The sequence below is a fragment of the Neomonachus schauinslandi genome, chromosome 3 (genome assembly GCF_002201575.2).
Source record: "Neomonachus schauinslandi chromosome 3, ASM220157v2, whole genome shotgun sequence".
Classification (NCBI taxonomy): Eukaryota; Metazoa; Chordata; class Mammalia; order Carnivora; family Phocidae; genus Neomonachus; species Neomonachus schauinslandi.
The window spans coordinates 131,558,936-131,583,542 of record NC_058405.1 but is presented as its reverse complement, the minus strand read 5'-3'; the positions used below and the strand labels follow the sequence as shown (position 1 = coordinate 131,583,542).

The window sequence follows — 24,607 nt, the reverse complement described above, 5'->3', positions numbered from 1 at the left end:
GCGCTTCCGGCCCCGGTCCCGGTCCCGGCGCCAGCAGTCTCCTGAAGTACCCGGACGCCGCTGGGAGAATCTTCGGTCGGCTGCAGGCCAGGCCGGGGCCGCCGCGGGTATCTGAGAAGCCCGAGACCGGCACAGTATATCGTGGAGGCGGGTCGAAGGCTGGCGGAAGACTCCGCCCGCTGCTGGAGCTGGAAGGAAAGCAGGAAGAGCCTGGGCTAGGTGTGCCCTTCGCTCCTGCCTCCCCAGCCCGGCCTCGGCCAGTGGCGCTGGAAAAGGGGTGGGGTGGGGGTGGACTGGGGGGGGGGGGGGGCAACGGGGGGAGATGCAGGTTAAATGGGTTTCTCTGCAGATCCAGTGCCGTTAAATCCGGCGAACTCACACTTAAAAAAAAAAAAAATGAAGAAATTAAGGCTTAAGGAACTAGAAAGTCGCCTGCAACAAGTGGATGGATTCGAAAAGCCCAAGTTACTTCTAGAACAGTATCCAACCAGGCCGCACATTGCAGGTAGGGCGGCTGGTGACCATGTCTTTGCTTCCCCGGGTTTGTCCTATCTACTTACTCCATAATGAAAACACCGCAGCTAAAGACAGCCCCCCTCCCCCCCCCACTTTATTGTTTGACTGCTTGGTTTTCTGCATACCTCTTAACACTGAAGACATCATTTTAATGTGTTTGTTTCTCTCATTACACTATAAACTCCTTAAGGGCAAAGAATTTGTCGGTCGTGCTCACAGAATTCCGTGTCTAGAAGAGTTCCTGATACTAGTTAGGAGCTCAGTACACATTTGCTAAGTAAGGATCAATTTTCTATTGCAACGAATTGCAAGTGCAAGAATTCCTGTGCTATACTCGCCCTAGAATGAATACTAGAGTTGGTAACCAAAGGACTACGTTTTAACAAATCCAGAATAGGTGCTATAAAGATGAGGATGCGTTTCAGTTTTTAGTGATCTGAGAGTCATCAGTGTTGCTTGATGCAAGAGATTGATACTGGGAGTACAGGAGACAACACAGGAAAAACCGTATTTAGTAAACATTGCCAAAGTCATTGAGGAGTCTTGGGAAAATTAATTTGGGAATCCCTCCCAGCTTCAACATAGTTCTGTTTCTAAGCAGCCAATGAAAGTATATACCTGCACTTAACACCAACATATTATCATAATTCCAACCAAAAATTGGCACAAAACTGTGTCTGGGTTAAGACCTGTTTTCTCAATTTAGATGACTTCTCTAGTGTATTCTGGCTATAGGGTTTCTTAGTGAAGTCTAATTTTTTAAAAATATCCATTGCTCATACCCAGGGTGTAACGTGCATTTGGATGTGCTAATTCTTTGAGATACCAGCTTCAAAGTCATTAACACCGGTAGCAGTAATTGGGATAGCAGTCAGACTGAGATATCCCTCTAATTGTGTGGGGTTGTTTTTTTTTCTAAGATTTTATTTTTAAGTAATCTCTAAACCCAGTGTGGGGCCCGAACTCACAAACCTGAGATTGAGAGTCGCATGCTCCACCAGCTGAGCCAGCCAGGTGCCCCTAATTGTGTTTTTGATAAAACCTCTGGGTACTAGGGCTTCAGTGATGGCCAGTAGTTCTTGCTGGTTCACATATCCACAGGGAGAGATCAGTGGTTTAATTCATGCTTAACCTTTAGTATATATCCCAGACCTTTGTGTATTTGAAAGAACCTTTTCTGATCTCAGCAGTTTCTGCTGTGCTCCTCAGTTCTCATTAGATTATGAATATATGTGTCTGTAGATCATGAGTGTATCTGTCTAAAGGCTGTATTGTGGATATAGGACTTCTCCCATTCTAGCTTGTACTTAGGGTACCTGTGTTCTGGTGACAAACTTGTCAAAAAGTTCTGGGCCTTTTTAATGTTAATGCTTGTTCAATATTAGTGGTTCCCAGACTTACAGATTTCACAGATCAGTAAAATTTCAAAACAATTTTGGGAGACTGACTGATACAGGGTTGCCAAGTTTATATTTTGACAAGGAAAGGTATTTTTAAAACCTATTTACTCTTACCATCCTTGGAAAAATATTTCAACATCAAAGAAAGAACTGATGTATATGTGTGTGTGGCAATTTTGAATTTTGAACAGGCTGAGGAAAAAGACATTTGAACCTTATTTTTCTCATTTTATTTCAAAATTTTTGTCATTCTTGGCATTGTCACCAGAGTAGTTTTTGGGAACCACTGGTGTGTGTTATTGTTCCTTGCGGGGCCTCTTACTAATACCACAATATTATACCTTATGGTTTTTGTTGTTGTTATTGTTGTTTTAATAATCTGGAACACCATTTGGGGGAGGAATAATGCAAGATAAGAAATTGCATTAGTCATTTACATGAACTGGATTTTGGTCATCAACTTGCTCTTATTCCCTAATATGTTTTTTTATTTTTTAGCATGTATGCTCTATACAATCCATAATACATATGATGACATTGAAAATAAAGTGGTTGCAGATCTAGGATGTGGTTGTGGAGTTCTTAGCATCGGAACTGCAATGTTAGGAGCAGGGTAGGTATCCTGTATATAATGTTTGGGTATAGGGTGGCCTGAATAAGAAACGTAAATAGGATTAATTGAATTAGATTTATGGGACTCTACAGTATGAGATGAGGGGAGCAAGAATCTGATACTGAGTACATTTTGAATGAGCAGAACAGTAAAACAAAAAACAAAACATTAACAGCAGCTATCAGATGCCTCCCTTTTATACACACCTGAATTTCCAACCCTTGCCAGGTTGGGAAATCATGCTGTTGAAAGGCAACATTCACTCTTACTTTGCCAGTTGGGTTAAAAAGGTATATGGTTTTGATTTTGTTATTGTTTTGATTTGGGAACTATAAGTGGTCATTCTTTATGTGTGTTCTGTATTTATAGGTTGTGTGTTGGATTTGACATAGATGAAGATGCATTGGAAGTATTTAATAGGAATGTGGAAGAGTTTGAGTTAACAAATGTTGACATGGTTCAATGTGACGTGTGCTCATTATCTAACAGTATGTCCAAGTCATTTGATACGGTAATTATGAATCCTCCCTTTGGGACCAAAAATAATAAAGGTTAGTAAAAAGACTCAGGTGTACTGATATATGTGTAGAAAAGCAAGTTTTAAAAATCATTTTCTTATTGTTTGGGTTAAATGATTTTATCACTGTTCATTAAATAAACAATCTCTTACCTGTGTAATTACTACAATTTCAGTTTGTTTAGAAATTCAATTTTTCACTCTGTTTTCACCTATTTGTACTAAGTGAATAGTCTTTCTGTTAATTTACTATTTATACTTTACTTTCAAAAATGATTTACCTAACCCTTATAATTCTGTAAAGGATTTTATATCTTTAGAACCTCTTTTTAATGTCTTAACACACCAAAGGTTTCAACATGTGTTCATTAGTGACTGACTGTGGCTATTTATCTTGTGTATGCTATAGGCAAGGAGGATAGAAAGTCTGTGAGAAGAAAAGACATGAACAGTTTATTTTTTTAAGATTTTATTCATTTATTTGAGAAAGCTGTGAGGGGGGCGGTCAAGGGAGGGACAGAGGGAGAAGCAGACTCCCTGCTGAGTGGGGAGCTGGCCCCGGCTCAATCCCAGGACCTGGGGATCATGACCTGAGCCCAAGGCAGACACTTAACTAAGCCACCCAAGCACCCCGAAGACATAAATAGTTTAAAGAGTTCTCCCTCCAGCCTCTGCCTGATTCTGATTACTACGCTACCTGTTCTCTTCTCCCTTGAGAGTTGTTAATTTGGAACATTAAAATTTTTACTTTTGCCTTATTTAAAGAAGATAGTGTAATTCTGGTTTCATTCTATCAACCTTAAAAGATAAATATTTTACTTTTCTTTTTAATTTATTTATTTGAGATAGAGCATGAACTGGGGGAGAGGGGGCAGAGGGAGAGGACGAAGCAGGTTCCCCGCTGAGCAGGGAGCCAGATTCGTTGCAGGACTCAATCCCAGGATTCTGGGATCATGACCTGAGCCGAAGGCAGACGCTTAATTGAGCCACCCAGACGCCCCTATGTTTTACTTTTTTGTATCTTGTCTTTTGGCAGGAAGAACATGAAGTGTCTATTTTGGAATTTGGGGAAAAAGTTTTTAAATACCTGGTATTCATTTAATATTGTTTTGATAACAGGTATATACATTTAAGTAAATATGAGCTTTTTCTACTCTTAACAGGGACAGATATGGCATTTCTGAAGACTGCTTTGGAAATGGCAAGAACAGCAGTATACTCTTTACACAAATCCTCCACTAGAGATGTAAGTTCAAATCATCACGATATTACTTCAAAATTCATGACAGTGTTTTAAGGATTTGCTGTGAATACTAATTACTTTTTAAACATCTGGCACTTAGAAACAATTTTCTCTCTAACTAGCTAGCATTTGTGACTAGTTTTCTTCCAGCCTATATAACTTCTTTTGTCAAAGATTTGCTCAGGCAGGAACTGTTACCAGGAGAGACTATAATTCAGTAGAGAAGTGTGGTATATCTAAGGTTACAATATATCCTAGTTTGCCTAACTCCTGGTAGTCCCATTGTCCCTTTGTGGCTTTGTGTGCATAAGGGAGGCAGTAAGACCTGATTTTTAAGAACACTGAGCCTGGAGCTAAATAAACTGATCTGAGTTCAGAACCTCTGTCTTCCATTATTCTTGCCAGCAATGTAACATATGGGGGTGTAGAAGATATATTCTAGAAAATTGGGTATATTTTTTGTCAGTAAAATAGTAACTAAGGACACAGACTGCAGAGCCAGACTGCTGAGGTTCAAATCCAAACTACCACTTCCCTGTGTTATCTTGGTCTTGGTATTTTTCAGCTTCATCACCTATATATATAACTCACCTGTACTTTTTTTTTTTTTTAAAGATTTTATTTATTTATTTGAGAGAGAGAGAATGAGAAAGAGAGCACATGAGAGGGGGGAGGGTCCGAGGGAGAAGCAGACTCCCTGCCGAGCAGGGAGCCCGATGAGGGACTCGATCCCGGGAGTCCAGGTTCATGACCTGAGCCGAAGGCAGTCGCTTAACCAACTGAGCCACCCAGGCGCCCCTCACCTGTACTCTTATAATTGAAATGGCCTGGTTTCTTACTTTCAAAATACTACCAATCCAGTTGAAAATTTTTTAAGAGTCTAAATTCTAATGAAATTTTAAAAGCTTAAAAACTTAATATGAAGTATTAGCCAAAAAGCAAGTCTCAAAAAATTATTTTAAAAATCAGCTCACATTGGGGTGCCTGGGTGGCTCAGTTATTAAGCATCTGCCTTCAATTCGGCTCAGGTCATGGTCCCAGGGTCCTAGGATTGAGCCCCACATCGGGCTCCCTGCTGAGCAGGAAGACTGCTTCTCCCTCTCCCACTCCCCCTGCTTGTGTTCCTTCTCTCGCTGTGTCTCTGTCAAATAAGTAAAATCTTAAAAAAAAAAATCAGCTCACATTAACATGTTGTTATCTTTAGCATATTCAAAAGAAAGCTGCAGAATGGAAAATCAAGATAGATATTATTGCAGGTAAGACAATTTTTAAGTTTCTCACAAAATACATCTAAACCCTAATTACTTAAGGTCAATAATACATTAGCCCAACCAGAATTTTATAGGTGCTAAGATGCCATAGAACATGTTTTCAGGGGCACCTGGGTGGCACAGTTAAGCGGCTACCTTCGGCTCAGGTCATGATCCCAGAGTCCTGGGATCGAGCCCCATATCAGGCTCCCTGCTCAGGGGGAGTCTGCTTCTCCCTCTCCCTCTCCCCCCATCTTGTATGCTAATAAATAAAATCTTAAAAAAAAAAAAGTTTTCAGTTTGACAAAATGTGAGGGGCTGGTAATGAATGGATTGGAAATGAAGACAGGGTATCAGTGTTTGCCTAAGACTATCCCAATTTATGCATTTTGCTGAAAATTCCTAATAGCACCCAACTATTTGGTCACTCCAGGCTCAGACAGAATACAGAATACATAGCATCATAGTGATGGTAGAGCTTGGGCTTGGGAGTGGGTCGGACCTGTTTGAAATCCATTCATGGAAAATACCACCAGATCATGCCTGCCTGCCTTTCCATTTCAATTTTCTAATTGTCCCTGGAGTCAGACAACATGAAGCTTTTTTCTTTTAGTGGGGGATAGGATATAATCATCCACACTATAAGTTAATGTTTGATACATTTTTATTAGCAAACATCACAAACATCAAAATGGGAAAAACATCACTAGAAGCTAATGATAATCCAAATAATTCTGAAGGCTGAAGTAAGTACAGTAAGGGGGAAATGTTCTTTACTTGATAATAAAGTGACTAGGATTAGCACTGTGGTGTTAACCATGTAACTAGTCCTATTCATAGTTAGTAATGTGGAAAAGTCTGTGTCAGTCCTATTTATCCAGTATTGTCATTCCTTACCTAGTTTAAGGTATTATAACATCAACTTAGAACAATTCCAAGTATACCAAGCCAGTGCCTTGCTACTCCAAATGTGGTCCTCAGACCATCAGTATTGACATCCCTTGGGAGATGAGACTTGCAGAATTTCAGGATCTACCCAGACTTACTAAGTTATAATACACATTTTAAAAAGATTTATTTGAAGGTGATTTGATTACACATTGAAATTTGAGAGTAACCTATAAGTAACCTATAATTTATGTTGCAGAATATGAAGGATAGGCAGTCTATTGCCATCCCTCTAAAACTGATGAGTAAGCTTAGAGAACCTATATAATTTCTTAGAGTAAGAAAAATGTATTTCACTTGAGAGCTTAATAGGAAAATAATTAGCTACTTACTACCAATATTAAAATCCAGACAAGAAATTTTAAAAAATAAGCATGATTATTATGATTGCTAGCTATAGATTATTAGGAAATTAGAAAGGTACTATCATCTTCTATCCAATTGTTATCCTTTCAGATTCTTCCCCATAACCTCAAATTTTGGCATAAATGACTAAAATAGCAGAAATGCCAACCTCAGCCATGGCTAATATTGGGAATATATCAAGTCAGTCTTTGGATAAGTTAAAGTGACAGGTCTGAAGTGTTCTGCTTACCAAGATTAAGTACTTCCTTAATTCTGTTTTAATTTACATATGTATGTATGTATATCAGGGATAGCAAATGAATTTTTATTCTTAGATGGCTTTTGTTTTATAGAGCTGCGATATGACCTGCCAGCATCATACAAATTTCATAAAAAGAAATCAGTAAGTCTCTTAATTCTGGCTTACCTACATTCAGTACTGAAGAACTTTTCAGTAAGTAATTATTTCCAATGTTATCAAGTTGCCTGAGTAAATACAGAAAGCTAGCCTAGGAGGGAGAATAATTATCGATGGCATAACAGCCGATATTCTGGTGTAAGATATTCTTTCTCAAATGCTTTAGGCACAAAAATAAAAAAACTAAGTTTTTGCTCTTTTTATATAGTACATATTTTATTAGTTTGTACTAATACATTTTCATATTACAAAGGCAATTTAGTGAAAGAGTCTTTTGATATTTGAATCATTTGAAATAACACAAAACAGAACTATACATTTAAAAAAATCTTCATTTGGATAACAAAAAAAGACAAGTTAACAAAAAAATTTCCTTTCTTACAGGTTGATATTGAAGTGGATCTAATTCGGTTTTCTTTTTAAAAGCCTCTAAAGACAAAAGCAGCTTAAAACCTAAGTAAGATGAATAAAAAATTTTTTTCACTAAACTACTGGTCTCCAGCACCATTTTCTGTTTTCTGTTGTTTTGGTGTAGGTTCTTCTTCTTTGTCTGTTTCTTCTCTTGCTCTTTTTACTGGTCCTATACAATAACAGAATTTTTGTTAAGTTCACTAGATAAGCATTACTCTTTTAATATTGAGCATAATTAACAAAAATAATTCTGTTTAAAAAGCAACAACTTCCTGGGGCGCCTGAGTGGCTCAGTCGGGTTAAGTGTCTGCCTTAGGCTCAGGTCACAATCCCAAGCTCCCTGCTTAGTGGGGAGTGTGCTGCTCCCTCTGCCTCTGCCCATCCCCCCACTCATGCTCGCTCTCCTCTTTCAAATAAAATCTTTTTTTAAAAAAGCAACAACTGGGGCGCCTGGGTGGCTCAGTCGGTTAAGCGTCTGCCTTCGGCTCAGGTCATGATCCCAGGCTCCTGGGATCGAGCCCCGCATCAGGCTCCCTGCTCGGCGGGAAGCCTGCTTCTCGTTCTCCCACTCCCCCTGCTTGTGTTCCCTCTCTCGCTGTGTCTCTCTCTCCAAATAAATAAATAAAATTAAAAAAAATAAAAATAAAAAAATAAAATAAAAAAACAACAACTGGGGCGCCTGGGTGGCTCAGTTGTTAGGTGTCTGCCTTCAGCTCAGGTCATGATCCCGGAGTCCTGGGATCAGGTCCTGAATCGGTCTCCCTGCTCCGCAAGCCTGCTTCTCCCTCTCCTTCTGCCTGCTGCTCCCCCTGCTGTGCTCGCTGTCAAATAAGTAAATAAAATCTTTAAAAAATAAATAAGTAAAAATTTAAAAAGCAACAACTTCCCAACACCAATGAGAAGGCTTTCCTTTTAGTACAGATCTGCTCTCTAAGCTTACCTTCCAAACATCTTTGTTTTCCACTTGTAAAGCTGTATAACTTGTATAAATCATAGTCCAAGAATGTCACTTATACAGAAGGTGAAAAACCACACTGCTGTTCTTTCCCACAAATAATTTCTCATGAAAGTACCAAAGGACTTAGAAAAACTTACCAGATGCACCATTTTGATCATGTTCATCATCACTGTCAAATTTAGTTTTCTTGCCCTGAAACTGTACTTTTCCTTTAGCAGACCCAGTCTGGGCAGCTTTATTTCCCTTTCCTTTTCCTTTAAATCTGCGACCTATAGAAACATAATTGAGAAATCCATAAGAAATGTTTTAAATCTCTTGTCACTGTCTCTGAACAAGCAAATGAGTTAAAATAACCAATGGTCAAAGACAAATAGAACTAATGACCTTTTGATTTCCATTTGTTTAGAGATTCTTGTTGATCTTCTATGATTTTTTTCAGTGCTTCCTTTTCCACATCTCCTTCTAGTACTTCCCACGTCACTTCTTTGTTCCTTAATTGTAGGTTACCACTATTTGCATCTTTGGCTTTATCCAGTGCTTCCTTAGCTTTTTCTTTAAAAAGAATTATCCCCTATACCAAAGACAGACAATGAAAGCCACAACCTTAAGTTTTTTTTTAGAATTCCTTCACTCAAAAATTTTTCCTACCCTGCAAACCTTCTCTGTCATTATCAATTTCAATGAATTATAACTGAACTTCAGGAAGTTACCACAAAACTTGCAGTCACTAATACCAACAGTTATTCATTGCATAATTCAGAAAATATCAGACTTACATCCAGTGATGGCAATAACAAAATGGAAAGTAAATAACCAAGTAAAAACTATTTCATAAACACATTAATAAAAAAAATTGTTTTGTTTCTACTAATGTCTTCCAAAAGTTAAGTTTCTATGGATTTTTAAACTAATTGCTAAAAAGCATACGAATGTTTCCAAACCTCTTTTGCTCCTCTGACAAAGTCTATCCATTTTATTTCACCGTGACTTGAGAAAAGGATGTGCAAATCTTCTCTACAGGTCTGATCATCTAAGTCTCCTGAAAATTTCAGCAAGCAGCCAATCTTTTCTTCCAAAGATTTCTATAAAAACATACAAAGCAATAAAAAGTTTCTTAAAAGCAACCACAAACCAGAAATGGCTTAAATCACTCTATACCTAATACATGGAAAAAGCTAGATATTATTTTAAAGTAGTTTAACAGTTGGTGCATTTTCCTGTGTCATCCCTTGTTCTACAATGGCTTCTGATTTTAACTTAATTTCTTCAACAAGTAATATTTAGCTATATGTATTAATTATATAAATCTAGTTACTAAGTTATTTCTCTGGATAGGTAATGATTTTAAGCAATATTTAGGCTATGACTTTAATACAATGACAACTATAGACTTGCTCACGTATTTGCTTCAAAAAGTCCTCACTTTTTATTCTCATAAATTTGAAATATAGCTTTGGCTACCAATGATATATACTTACCATTTCAGCATTTTCTGCTAACTTTTGTTTTTCTTCTTGCTCTCTACAAAAGAAATGTTAATTAGAATGTTTCCATTTACTGTACGAGATAATTAAATCCTGATAAAGTTAACTTTGATCATGATCACACATTGCTGAATAACCAAAGCCAGTCATTAGGTTTTCTGATTGCTCATGGCTAGAGTGCAACACAATGTGGCCCCCAGATTATCAAGGCAGCTTAAGATCTTAATGTTTCAGGAGCAAAAGAAAAGCCTACTGCTACTCATTTCAAAACTCATCATCAAGCTCCACTTCCCAGAACCACTAACTCTATCCCTGTTAAAGCTTTAAGGAATTAAAATGACTGGCTCAACGTACTTACTGTTTAGCTCGTAATTTAGCTTCCACTTTATTTTGCTTTCTTTCTTCATTTTTTTTTGCAAAGTAATCTTCCCTAAAGAACACAAAATACAGGGGCTGAGTTCATGAGAACAAAAATAAGACAGCAAATTATTTTGAATGATTTAAGCACAGGAAGGAATATTACACTTTCTATCAACATATTACCTAAAAATTCAAAAGATGCCAAGGAAGTTATTTAATAACAGTTTTACTAAAAACAATTCACATTTCATAAAACATATACCTTTTAAAAGCATACACCTCAGTGGTTTTCAGTATATTCAGAATTGTACAACCATCACTACTATCTAATTTCAAAACAAAAAGAAACCTGATGTCCATACAAATCTCATTGATTTTATCATTCATGTATAGGGAAAAAAAGTAAACCAGGACTTATGTAAATAACTTCTCATAGAATTTTCTATAGTGTTACTTTCACAAAAGGAGAAAATTCTATAATCTCTGAAACCCAAGAATAAGAGCAATTATGAAAATCATGTTAAAAAATACTTTTGAGAGTTAAAATTACACGATTCATCACAGTACATCTCTAAGTCCATCAGGTTTAGTACATGGCACTTCGAAGATTACATAATGTGAAAGTAGGGGACAATGGCCTAACTTTATCATAAAAATGCTCTGGTTTGTTCTAATTTTGGACACATACACATACACTAAAGAATGTGGTCCAAATCTGTATTAAATAATCCTTTGTACTAAACAAATGTAGGTATATATAGAATATGAGAAATAAGAACAGACTGGAAATTGGTCAGGGATTGATTCTCTAACCACACAAAGGCCAAATTTCACCGTCTAGCTTGATTATATGTATTAGATGCAAAAAAAAAACTCCCAAAACTTAACCTTTATTAACTGTTAATCGTGAAAAGGTATTAAAAAACACTTCCTTAAGGTCTCAAAGGACTAGTAGTTTCCACTAAGCAAATTTCAAGTGTTTATCAAAGAATACCCAAGGATACTAAAAATACTGTCCTTAGAGGATGCCATTCCATATTCTGTATCCCAGTGTGTCAAGTCCATATAACTAAGTGGCCAAAAGAAACATCAGCATAAAGACTTACTTGAAAAGTATTAGCAGGTCTGTATCTTTATACTTCTGGCCAGGGGTGTCAACAAACTTTTTAGCAGATTCAATACTATCAAACACAGCAAATATTGATCCCTATTAAAAAGGGAAGAAAACTTTTTAAAAATGTCCCATATATTTTTCAACTAGGAAAAGTCTGTAACATCATACAACCATACCTTAAATGCTTTGTGTAATGTTCTTCTCATCTGAATATTTAGTACTTGACCTTTATCTTCTAACCATTCTTTTATGTCATCAAGGGTTGCATCAGTTGGGAAGCCTTTCTGTGAAGAGTAGAAAGAAATATACAAATGCCTTCTCAGATAAACAATTTATCAGAAATTCTGATTCATTTTGTCTTGAAACCAAGGCAGGATATACACATCTATCTATATCTCTGTTTCTTAAATGTTTAACAGCTCTGGTTAAGAGCTGAGCCACTGTTCTCTAGTCCAATAAAAGTGACTTATTTGGAATTTGCTTCAAAATAATCCACGTCGGGGGCGCCAGGGTGGCTCAGTCAGGAAGACATCTACCTTCAGCTCAGGTCATGATCCTGGGGTCCTGGGAATCTTTCCCTCTGCCCCTCCCCCTGCTCCTCTCTCTCCCTCATTCTCTCAAATATCACTCTCTCTCACATAAATAAAATCTTCAAAATAATTCACTTGGGGCAGAGATAAAACTAAATCAATCATGTGTTAACTGTTGAAGGTGGATAATGGTACATTATATAGTCAATCGACCTTTGCATGTCTTAAATTTTCCTGAATAAAAAAAATCTACTTAAAAAATTCATATACTAAAAATTACTATCAAGTTTAGCTTTTGACAAATAAGAAGTTGATAGGCACTGGGTGCTTACAATATGCCCAAGATTTTGTACAATGTTATATGGGTTTTCCATTAATTCTCACAAAAGTTCTATAAAGTAAAAAATATTATCCCCATTTATGAAGATAAGGCTTAGACAGGTTAAGAACATTGCCCAAGAAGGGGCGCCTGAGTGGTTCAGTCGTTAGGCGTCTGCCTTCGGCTCAGGTCATGGTCTCAGGGTCCTGGGATCAAGCCCCACAACGGGCTCTCTGCTCTGCGAGAAGCCTGTTTCTCCCTCTCCTACTCCCCCTGCTTGTATTCCCCCTCTCGCTGTGTCTCTGTCAAATAAATAAATAAAATCTTAAAAAAAAAAAGAACATTGCCCAAGAACATACAGTAAGTGGTAAAGCTATGATTCCTGAGTCCTTATTCTTATCCACTCTATGTTTTTTTTCTAAATTAAGATATTTAAGATATAATTAAATGTGTTAAAGGCCCACTTACAATATAAACAGATCTGTTTTTTACATCATTCTTATATTCATCAGTCACTTCAGGGAGGGGTTTGCTTGGAGATCTTCTGATTTTAGTTTTATCTTCACTTATTTCCATGAGTTCAGCCTTTGATTTGCTCAATGCTTCCACTATTACATTAAAGTCTGTTGTTAGACGGTTTAACCTGAAGAATATATATTTAAGCACTGTAAAACTTAGTGGTAGCACTTGTTTACAGAAAAATCTAAAGATGATTTAAAAAAGGTTTTTACTGGGGTGCCTGGATGGCTCAGTTGGTTAAGCATCTGATTCTCGATCTCAGCTCATGTCTTGATGTCAGGGTTGTGAGTTCAAGCCCTGTATTGGGCTCTACAATGGGTGTGAAGTCTACTTACAAAATAATAATAAATAAAATAAAATAATAATAAAGTTTTTACCTATTGAATTTTATCATTATCTCCAAAGGTACCCAGCCTTCATCCAGTTTGATCTGTTCCTTTAAAAATTTGTCTCGTGGCAAATTGAAGTCACCAAAATAATACTGCAAGATAATAACATTATATTTCAGAGCACTGTACAATAATGACTCTATTCCTGGAGTTTTTAATTACCATTACATCACCATGTTCTGTTCTTTCAAAAATACATGCAATAAACATTTTCTTCTAAATACATGATAGTGAAACATTTATAATACAAATTAGCAGAAAGATAAAACTAAAAATTGATTACTGAAACAACATAATTAGCAGATATGTCAATAGACTAAAACATAGTTAAGGACTTAGTATGTGAGAGGCCTCTTGTTTCAAATCAGTGTGTAAAGAACAGACTGTTAAAAAGAACTGGAATACATCGACTAATCACTCTAATTTTTACAAATTAAAAAATATCTGAGCGTTTATCTAATTTAAGCATAAAGGCACTCTCTCACTACAAAAGCAAAAAAAGACAAAAACAAAAAAAACTATACATGAAAAGACTCAGGTGTGGCTACTTGGAATGCCAAAAGTAACAAAAAAATAAAAGACAAATAACAAAGAAGTTTGTTAATAATTCTTATAAATCAAGAGAGAAGAAAAAACCCTGAAAGCCCTAATTGAAAAATGGGTAAAGGACATCAAAAAATTACTAAAAATAAGAATGTAATATAAACATATAAAAGTTGAACTTCATTATTAATCAAAGAAATGCAACTTAAAGCAATGAAATAGCATTTTTCACCTAACAAACTGGCCAAAATTCTAAAAACAAGAATACCTAGTATTGGCCTCAACACAGAGAAATGGTCATGCAGGACATGTAAACTGGAAGTATCAAAGGTTTTTAAAAATGTGCATAACCCGGGGCGCCTGGGTGGCTCAGTTGGTTAAGCGACTGCCTTTGGCTCAGGTCATGATCCTGGAGTCCCGGGATCGAGTCCCACATCAGGCTCCCTGCTCAGCGGGGGGTCTGCTTCTCGCTCTGACCCTCTTCCCTCTCGTGCTCTCTGTCTCTCATTCTCTCTCTCAAATAAATAAAAAATCTTTAATAAAAAAAAAAAAAAAAAAAAAATGTGCATAACCCTTGAGCCGGTACATCTTTTTCTAAGGGATTTTATCTTAAATCAGTAAACATGTTTACTAAGGTTTTTATATAAAGACATTCATCATGAATTGGACAGCCACATGCAGAAGAATGAAAATGGACCATTTTCTTACACCATACACAAAAACAGACTCAAAATGGATGAAAGACCTAAATGTGAGACAGGAATCCATCAAAATCCTAGAGAAGACAGGCAGCAACCTCTGTGACTTCAGCTGCAGCAACTTCTTGCCGTCTACATCTCCACAGGCAAGGGAAATAAAGGCAAAAATGAACTATTCGGACTTTGTCAAGATAAAAAGCTTTTGCACAGCAAAGGAAACAGTCAACAAAACCAAAAGACAACCGAGAGAATAGGAGAAGATATTTGCAAATGTCTTACCAGATAAAGGGCTAGTATCCAAAATCTATATAAAGAATTTACCAAACTTAGTACCCAAAGAACAAATAATCCAATCAAGAAATGGGCAGAAGACAGGAACAGACATTTCTCCAAAGATGACATACAAATGGCCAACAGACACACGAAAAAATGCTCCACATCACTCGGCATCAGGGAAATACAAATCAAAACCACAATGAGATACCACCTCACACCAGAATGGCTAAAATTAACAAGTCAGGAAAGAACAGATGCTGGCGAGGGTGTGGAGAAAGGGGAGCCCTCTTACACTGCTGGTGGGAATGCAAGCTGGTATAGCCACTCTGGAAAACAGTATGGAGGTTCCCCAAGAAGTTAAAAATAGAGCTACCCTATGACCCAGCAATTGCACTACCAGGTATTTACCCAAAGGATACAAATGTAGTGATCCAAAGGGGCACCTGCACCCCAATGTATACAGCAGCAATGTCCACAAACTATGGAAAGAGCCCAGATGTCCACTGAGGGATGAATGGATAAAGAAGATGTAGTATATTGTATACAATGGAATACTACTCGGCCACCAAAAAAAAAAAAAAAAAAGAAATCTTTCCATTTGCAACGATGTGAATGGAACTAGAGGGTATTATGCTAAGCGAAGTAAGTTAATCAGAGAAAGACCATTATTACATGACTCACTTCTACGTGGAATTTAAGAAACAAAACAGAGGAAAATAGAGGGAGGGAAAAATAAAACAAGATGTAATCAGAGAGGGAGACAAACCAGAAAAGACTCTTAACCATAGGACACAAACTGAGGGTTGCTGGAGGGATGGAGTAATTGGGTGATGGACATTAAGGAGGGCACATGATGTAATGAGCACTGGGTGTTATATACAACTGATGAATCACTGAACTCTACCTCTGAAACTATTAATATACTATTTGCTAATTAACTGACTTTATATTTAAAAAAGAAACTAATAAAAAAAGAAGTGAAGAGGAAAATGCTAATGTAAAATTGGATGGTGAATTAAACTTTTCTGTGTTAAGCTAATCTTAAGGCCAAAGTAGGAAAACATGCCAATAAAAATAGTGATTTGCTGATTTTTAAAACGAAAGAAAGAAAGTAGCAAGAAAGAAAGAAAGAAAAAGGAAAGAAAGAAGATAGATATTCATCATGGAACTGTTACAGCTAAAAAATTAGAAATACCCTACAAATCAAATAGGGAATTGGGTAAATTACTGATGACATAAAACTTCACTCTCCCAAAATGCATCCCATGTTTGATGGGAGAAAGGGAAGGAAATAAAAATTATGTTAGTGTGAGCACTGACCACAAAGTGTGAAAGGGTATTCACCAAGCTCTTGACTTTGATTACTTCAGAAGGGTAGAATTTGAGAGGTGGCAGATTGTGAAAGGGACACTATTAACTTGGTCTATATACAGCTTTGTACTGTTCTAAATATTAAATGAATAGTTTGTAATTTTTCTTCACAATTATAATTAAATTAGTACAAAAAGTTGTAGCACAGGACATTTTAAATGGCGGAGAAGTGCAACTTTAAAAAAAAGTTCTGATAACTTCCAAAACCACTAAATAATATGATCTGAAGTTCCTTAGTAAGAACAGAAAACATTAAGCGAAAATTTCCCATGCAGCCATTATTGACACTGTAAAGCTTCCATTTAAATAGAATACCTAAGGTAAAAAAAAAAAAATGCTAAGACAACTGTAAAACAGTCTGCTTAACTGGGCAGAAAAACCTATTAGGACCTTCAAATAGATAAAGTGTTATTTAACAAGGGAAGGTACTTTACAAAATATTTTTATGTTCTCTTATTTATGTGCCAGGAACTCTTCTGAATGTTTTACATTTTATTAACTAATGTAATCTTCACCAACAACCTTATGAGGACAGTATTACTATTATCCTCAGTTTATAGACTAGGAAACTAAAGCAAAAAGGTAACACTAGTCTATAGTGTTACCTTTTGAAATGTTTGTAGGTCTTGGCTTTCATAAATTGGCTCACTAATACAAAACTGTATACTATTTTAAGTTTATGTAATTCCAAGAATCAAAGACAAACCAGATATCTAATACTTTACACGAAACGTTTAAAGGGTCAATATAGTGAAATTAAATGTTCCTTCTGTATTTGTTTTGAGGCTCTACATTTCCTTTCTAAGCGCACATTTTTGCAGTTTAATGTCATAAGAACCATACCTCAATTTGATGACAGATTTTGGCCTCCAAAGCAGCCATTTTTTCATTATCACCATTTTCAGCCATTGTGGCTATCTGTAAATTTTCCCAAATTGGCATAAAGAGTTATTATTTTTACATAACACTCAAGATTAGAAGAATGTTTTAAAATTATCAGTATCACATTGTTTTCTTAAAAATCAAGAATTTTTAATTTCACAGGTTCAATTTCTCTACTCAATTCTCAAATTTCAACAAGAAAATGTTGGAATAAGTAATGGAAAATTGAAAAGCTATAGATAATCTGCAACCCTTTCAGTAAATCACTGTTCCATCTCTGTAACAAAGCAAGTAGTTATCTTCACTTAGCTGATCAAGAAAGCTTTTGGCAAAAAACTCCACTACTTACCACTTCCAGTTTTAAGCAGATCACCATCTGTCAGTGTATTTTTATGCATCTCAGTCCTATTTGTTTGGTGTGGGTTGCAGTTCTTTTAAAATTAGTAACTGACTTACCAAAAATTTGTTATCAGCAAAGATTAAGTACCATAACTTTAGGATGAAAAAATGAAATATAACCATCAGGGTTAGATTAGATGGTATGTTAAGGAACACATGAAAATAATTTAAAAATCTGGGGACACTAAAATAATGTTAAGCTGAGGGTTTGTCTCCTAATTCACCAATATACTGGTTAACCTTACAGCCAGTTTCTTGTTTCACATCCCTGACATTAGCATTGCAGGAAAAAGTAAGGTTGTGAGATTGGTTTGCTAGGGATCACAAACCAAGTCTTCTGATTTCAAATCACTTGCCTCCAGTGCTCTATTAAACAACCCAGTTAGCCACATTTACAAAAGTATATTCATAAGAATTCATCAGGTATCTGCCATTAGTTGACTCTAGTGAACGATCTTTGGTACACTTCTTGGAAGTATCGCTTTATAAACTGTAATTGCTATGCAATAATCTGGATGCACACCAGAAGCTCTTGTAATATGGATTTGTATGGTGCCATCCCACTACAAAATTTACTCAATCTTATGCAGTGTTTGTCGACCACAACCTACGTTCCTAAATTGTTACCATGATCTAGGGCCCCTTACAAAGCAAAGGGTGGGTGAGATAAAAGAACTGTTTGGTCCGTAGAAGACTTCTTTGGCCTACCTAATTTTGGAACTTCGTCTCATGAGATACTTTTCCAGAGTGTACAACCAGAAGTGAAACATTACCTACACTTTTTCACTTCGCACAGAATCCTTGACGTGAGTGAATAAGGAACACTAAAAACCCTACAGAGTGACGCCAGAGAACACCTGCGGCCCCCAATCCCCGACCTCCAGTTTGTCCCACAGGATTCAAGGGAGCCTCCGGCGATTAACTACCGCCAACCGCCTCAGAAACTTAACCAGTGGCCCGAGACGTCTGCCCCCCGCGACACCAGAAGGCAGGCAGGTAGGAAGTCTTAAAGACGCAGAAGGGATGCGGGCAGCGTCCGTCCAAAGGACCCGCCAGAGCCCAGTCCCAAAGCAACCACTGGCTCGCTTGGGCGCCAGGCTCGTGCGGGGAAAGCCCGGCTCCTGCATCAGGGACCAGGTCTGCACCTCGCCCCGGCCCGCGCCGCCTCGGGCTGCGGCCCACGCGGCGCTCGCCCGAACATGCGGACGGCGAGAAGTGGACGCACCCGCGTGAGGCAACAAGGAAATGGAATGCGCCGTCGCCACTCAAAGCAGATGCTTTTGTACATCTTCTCTTCAGCCACCGAGAGTTGCTCACCTTTAAGGTCCCGGTCCCACAAAGCCACGCCGCACAAACACCAACAGCCACAATAACGTCCCGACTTCCCAGCGCCGCCGGCTGCCCTACCGCGCGTGAGGAAGATGGGGGCCGTCCCGGCAGCCCTCGCGGCCCGCGTGGGCGGAGCTTCGGGTAAGGCAGGAGACGGCACAGCGCTAGGAGCTTGCGCGCCGGCCGCGGACTCCCACGGCCCGCGGAGTCCCGCCCCCACGCGGCTGAGGTGGGGTTCCAGTGCCCCGCAGGGCTTTGGAGAGTGTTAGGGTAGGTATTTATTGTTAAGCGTTTCTGGACTGCTTTTGTATCTCCAATAATACTTAGGCTTTTCGTGCGTATGAAGTATTTGGCTTTTTTTCAGATTATACTTTTCCAAAAAAATTGTTTTAATGATCCGTATGTATATGTAACCTACATCGTGTTGTGATAGTTCTCAAAAAAATGGCAAGTGAAATTTTTTTAAAAATCAGGGATTCAGGAATCTTAGAGTTGAGAAAACAATAGAGTAGAGCGTTTAAAAGCTGGGAATCTGGAATCTGCCTGTGTTCAAATAACGGCTCACCTGTTTACAGGCTATGACGTAAGGCAAGTTACTAAACTTATCTATCCCTTATGTATAAAATGGGGCCAGTAATAACTACCACCTTCTTCGTACAGTTTTTGTGAGCGTTAAACGTGATACAACATGTACCTTGCTGGGAACTGCATAAAGCAGGAGGAGCAGATGATGTGAATTTAAAACAAAAAATGTGATTTTAGAAGATCAAAATGCCATCTAGTGCAGAAATCTATTGCCTCTGCTAGGGCCCTTTTCTATTAGTATACTTTTGCACGATAATTTAGTCACTTAGAGGATTTTTTTCTTGTGGTGAGGTAATCTATTTTTCCCTCAGTTTTCTTGAAACTTTGAGGTGATATTGGTGAAATGGCCTTTTAAGTAATCTCAGGGCTTTTTGGCAGTTCCAGAATAGATCAAATGTATTTATTGGGGAGGGGGGGAATGCAGTTATAGATTCAATCCAGACATTGCATCAATCCGATAAGAAAAAATTAATAGTTATTCTCAGGTAATTTAAATTCAAATTAATCAGGTTCTCTTTTATTTACTCAACAAATGGTTATCTAATCTCTACTTTCTGCCAGACTTAATTTAAAAAGTTAATTTTCTTTTTGATCAAGTCAGTGAGAATATAGGTATTTAAAAAAACACATCAAATGTATGTCAGAGTACTCCCACTCATCCTTTCAGCAAACTGTTTATTACATACCTACTAATGTCCTGGTATGGAGCTTAGCACTGGGAATAAAAAGAAGACCCAGACCCTGCCTAGAGACAGTGGCACCTAAACAAATGTAAGTGCACATTTGTGCCCTACAGTGTCTGGGTAGAACAGCGGATGCATACAGTCTACTACCAGAAACTGCCCTTAACTGCAGAACATTTAGTTAGTGTTCCCATCTGGTTTACTCCTCCCTCCCCTCCCCTCCCTGTTCCCTCCCACCCTCCTCCTCCTCCCCTCCTCCTCCTCCCCTCCCCTCCCTTCCCCCTCCTCTCTGCCCTGCCTTCCCCCTCCCCTCTCTCTTCCATAGGCCAAGCTCCATGCAGCCACCACCCCTTGGGGAAAATGGATTCCTGGCTGCACACCAGGTAGCTTCATTTTTTCATATAAAGCACCAAGAAGACTTTCTCTCAGGCTGATATCCATCTCTCTCATAGCTTAACTTTATAGGATAACATACTAAAAGATCATCTCTTTGGGTATAAATTTAGTATTATCACTTTAGAGAGCAACTTGATAATATCCGCTAAAGTGTATGATATGTGTAACTGATGGCCCCAAAGTCCACTCCTAAAAATATATTCTAGGGAAATTTTCACATTTGTGCACAATAAAGCATGTGCAAGAATATTCATAGCTGAATGGTATATAAATGCAAAGAATTGGAAATCAACTAAGTCTCCACTAAGAAAGAATGGGTAACTAAATTGTGCTGTAATTAAAGAAAGAAATAATAAACTTTACAGTGATAAAAAACAAACTAGATCTATATGCATTGACATTGATGAAATTCACAAACATAATGCTGAGTTAAAAAAAATAATAAAACTTTTAGAAGAACTGTAAGTAGCATCCCCAGCCACTGTGACAATGAAAAATCCCACTCACATTTCTAAACACTAGGAGGTGGTTACTGCTACTCCTGTGCCCCTCCCCCCATTTTGAGAACTATTAATCTAGGATAATGGTATTATTTTATTTTGAGCATTTAGACTTACTCTATTTGGAATTATTAGACCTCCAGGTAGAGATGTCAAGTAGACAATTGGTAAATGCATTTGGAACTTAGGAAAAGTCAGGGTTGTAGATACAAATTTGGGGGTTATTAGCAATTAGAAGGCATTTAAAGTCACAGCATTGGATGAGCTCTCTCAGAGAGAGTATAGACCGTGAAGATAAGAGGGTCCAAGACTGAAACTCTAGCAATCCAATTTTTTGGATATTGGATAAAGGAAGAGAAGCCTGTACAAGAGCCAGAATGAGCACAGCCTGAGATGTTCTGGAAAAATATGGTACCAGAGAAGCTAAAAGGGGAGATTGTTACAAAGAAGGAGTAATTAACTGAGCAAATTCTGCTGAGAAGGGCTGCAGCCTAACCACTTTTGTCATTATGGCAGAAACTATTACTTATTCCCCAATATAGGATCTCCCTTTACTCTGTAATAATAAAATGACCCCTGATTTTAAACCAAGTGCATGACCAATCAGAAATAAAAGCTACAGGGACACATGGGGGGCTCAGTAGATTGAGTGCCCAACTCTTGATTTTGGCTCAGGTCATAATCTCAGGGTCATGGCATCAAGCCCCACCTTGGGCTGCACACTCAACAAGGAGTCTGCTTAGGAATTTCTACCTCTACCCCTCCACTGCACCCCTCCTCTCCCCCCCCCCCCCCCGCTTGTGCACACTCGAGCGCTCTCTCTCTCTCTTTCTCACACCTGGCTGGCTCAGTCAGTAGAGCATGCAACTCTTGATCTTCGGGTTGTAAATTTGAGGCCCACGTTGGGTGGAGATTAAATTAAAGCCTTAAAAAAAAGAAAAAAAAAGAAAAGTACAGTGATGAGCACTGAGTAATGTATAGAATTGTTAAATCATTATCTTGTTCACCTGAAACTAATATAACACTGTTAACTATACTTGAACTTTAAAAAATAAATTAATTAAAAAAATTTTAAAAATAGGGGCACCTAGGTGGCTCAGTTAGTTAAGTGTCCACCTTTGGCTCAGGTCATGATCCCAGGGTCCTGGGATCAAGCCCTGTGTTGGGCTTCCTGTTCATTGGGGAGTCTGCTTCTCCCTCTAACCCTACCATCTCGGGCTCTATCTCTCTCTTTCAAATAAATAAATAAAATCTTAAAAAAATTTTTTTTAATAAATAAAAGCTACATTTTTCCAGCCTTTCTTGCAGCTAAATAAGACCATGTCTGGCTAATGAGATGTAACAGTGATACGTGCAACTTCCACATCATTTTTTAAAAGATTTTATTTATTTGAGAGAGAGAGAGTGAGCAAGCACGAGTGGGGGGGTGGGGCAGAGGGAGAGGGAGAAACAGACTCCCCACTGAGCAGGGAGCCCAACTTCGGGGCTTGATCCCAGGACCCTGAGATCATGACCTGAGCTGAAGGCAATGCTTAACCGACTGAGCCACCCAGGCACCCCAACTTCCAGGTCATTCTTAAAGAGAATGAATTTGTTCTCTTTCCACTAGCTAGGTGTGGATGTACAAAATTGGACCAAGCAAATAAAGACAACACCACAGCTATGGCAAAGCAACCATAGAAGGAACCCAAGTCCCTGATAGCCTAGAGCTGTCATACCAGCCCTGATGCCCTCCTCATAGAATGGAATTACCATTCAAACTTGACTTTAATGAGGGGGGAAAAAAGAGCATGAAAACTTTATTCAAGTCAGATGTGTCAATGTTTTAGCCTTTTGGTCAGAGTTAGTCAACAGATTTGTCACTAAGCTCCCAACGGAGCTCACCACTCTGAAGGCTGCTTGTGCTCGATTTTTCTATTTTTTTGTGTGCAAGGTGAATGTCAGAGTACCTAAAAGTCAGAAGTCTAGTGCCTCCTGTAGGAGTGATTTTTTTTTGGTCTTCTTGCTCATATTTTTTGTCTTCATGAACGTGTGACAGAATCTTGCACGAGACCTGCCTTCATTGTAACAGATCACCAGAGTGTGAGGTTGTTGGAGGATACCTGGAACTTGCCCCTAGATCTCCAATATCCCCCCAAGTTGTCTAATAAACTGTGAACAACCAAATTTTCTTGGGTCAATTTGCTTCATTTGATGCAGTGAGCACGTAATATAACATAAATTATTGGTAAATCTTCTATAAGAGACAACACATGGAAGATGATAAAACAACACAGGTTCTTTACTAAGACTTTGTCTAAAATAAAATATTTATGACACATAAAGGGAAAGGAAGGGGCCATTTTGTGAGGTAAACTTTTTTAAGATTTTATTTATTTATGTGACAGAGAGGGACACAGTGAGTGAGGGAACACAAGCAGGGGGAGTGGGAGAGGGAGAAGCAGGCTTCCCGCTGAGCAGGGAGCCCGATGTGGGGCTCGATCCCAGGACCCTGGGATCATGACCTGAGCCGAAGGCAGATGCTTAACGACTGAGCCACCCAGGCGCCCCATGAGGTAAACTTTTTAAAAGTTGAATTATAACACACAAACAGTAAAGTGCATGACTTTCAAGTGTATGGCTTAATGAAGTTTCACAAATGAACAATACCTTGTAACCACCACCCACATTGAAACATAGAACATTTTCAGCACTCTAGAAAGGTCCTTCGTGCTCTCCTTCTACCCTCTTAAAAGTAACTATCATAGGGGTGCCTGGGTGGCTCTAGTCATTAGCCTTTGGCTCAGGTCATGATCCCAGGACCCTGAGATTGAGCCCCACATCGGACTCTCTGCTCAGTGGGGAGTCTGCTTCTCCCTCTCGCACTCCCCCTGCTCATGTTCCCTCTCTCGCTGTGTCTCTCTGTCAAATAAATGAATAAAATCTTTAAAAAAATAAATAAATAAAAGTAACTATCATAGATTAGCTTTGCCTGTTCTAGAAGGCATCATAACTGAATCATGTTGTATATATACAGTATATATGGTGTATGAATATACCACAATTTATCCATTTTTCTGTTGATGGACATTGGGCTACTATAAATAAAGCTGCTCTGAACACTCTGGTGCATGTCTTTGGGTAGATGTTAGATGTTGAGCTAAGAGTGAAAAACTGGGTCACAGGGCAGGTGTGTGTTTAGCTTTGATATACACTGCCAAATAGCTTTCCGAAGTGGTCATATCATTTTCACATGAACCAACAATGTGTCTGTTAAACATCCCGGGAAGCACACTGTCATTATTTTTAATTTTGGCCATTCTAACAATGGTGTGATGGTATCTCATTGTGCCTTTAATTTGCATTTTCTTGGTGATTTACAACGTTCAGCACCTTTTTATGTGCTACTTTCCATTTGAACATCATCGTTTGTGAAATGTCTGTCCAAGTGTTTTGTCCATTTTTAAAATTATGTTATGTCCTTTTTTAAAAAAATGGATGTTTAAGAGTTTTTTATATAATCCAGATACAAATTCTGTGTCAAATATATGTACTGTGGATATCTTCCCCCAGGTCACAGCTTGCCTTTTCACTCTCCTATTAGTGTTTTTGGATGATTACTGCATTTTATA

At 38.2% G+C, this 24,607-nt stretch overlaps 2 protein-coding genes across 3 annotated transcripts; one reads left to right on the top strand and one right to left on the bottom strand.

The window, feature by feature from the left end:
• Positions 1-7,732, top strand: METTL5 (methyltransferase 5, N6-adenosine). Of its 2 annotated transcripts, XM_021703310.2 has the most exons (8): positions 1-219; positions 350-505; positions 2,415-2,529; positions 2,899-3,080; positions 4,210-4,292; positions 5,494-5,545; positions 7,186-7,235; positions 7,635-7,732. In XM_021703310.2, exons 2-8 carry the CDS (start codon positions 397-399, stop codon positions 7,671-7,673), a joined length of 630 nt encoding a protein of 209 aa, XP_021558985.1. In that variant the 5' UTR covers positions 1-219; positions 350-396; the 3' UTR covers positions 7,674-7,732. The 2 variants fall into 2 exon arrangements, with proteins under 2 accessions (XP_021558985.1, XP_021558984.1); XM_021703309.2 differs by having other exon boundaries at positions 1-505.
• SSB (small RNA binding exonuclease protection factor La) lies at positions 6,691-18,966 on the bottom strand. Its single transcript, XM_021703308.2, has 12 exons — positions 18,821-18,966; positions 17,066-17,140; positions 13,323-13,426; positions 12,895-13,069; positions 11,754-11,861; positions 11,570-11,670; positions 10,462-10,533; positions 10,098-10,140; positions 9,561-9,701; positions 9,004-9,190; positions 8,757-8,888; positions 6,691-7,830 (listed from the first exon to the last, which is right to left on the bottom strand). Exons 2-12 carry the CDS (start codon positions 17,129-17,131, stop codon positions 7,739-7,741), a joined length of 1,221 nt encoding a protein of 406 aa, XP_021558983.1. The 5' UTR covers positions 17,132-17,140; positions 18,821-18,966; the 3' UTR covers positions 6,691-7,738.
• Between the last annotated feature and the right edge of the window lie 5,641 nt (positions 18,967-24,607).

Bases quoted from the DNA above. Each gene is read 5' to 3' on its own strand.
- METTL5 (XM_021703309.2), top strand. From the start codon at position 334: ATGGGTTTCTCTGCAGATCCAGTGCCGTTAAATCCGGCGAACTCACAC. The intron at 506-2,414 runs GTAGGGCGGCTG...TTTATTTTTTAG, and splicing joins AACCAGGCCGCACATTGCAG to CATGTATGCTCTATACAATC. The intron at 2,530-2,898 runs GTAGGTATCCTG...CTGTATTTATAG, and splicing joins ACTGCAATGTTAGGAGCAGG to GTTGTGTGTTGGATTTGACA.
- SSB (XM_021703308.2), bottom strand. From the start codon at position 17,131: ATGGCTGAAAATGGTGATAATGAAAAAATGGCTGCTTTGGAGGCCAAA. The intron at 11,671-11,753 runs GTATGGTTGTAT...CCTTTTTAATAG, and splicing joins CATTACACAAAGCATTTAAG to GGATCAATATTTGCTGTGTT. The intron at 9,702-10,097 runs GTAAGTATATAT...ATGTTTTTATAG, and splicing joins TAGCAGAAAATGCTGAAATG to AAATCTTTGGAAGAAAAGAT.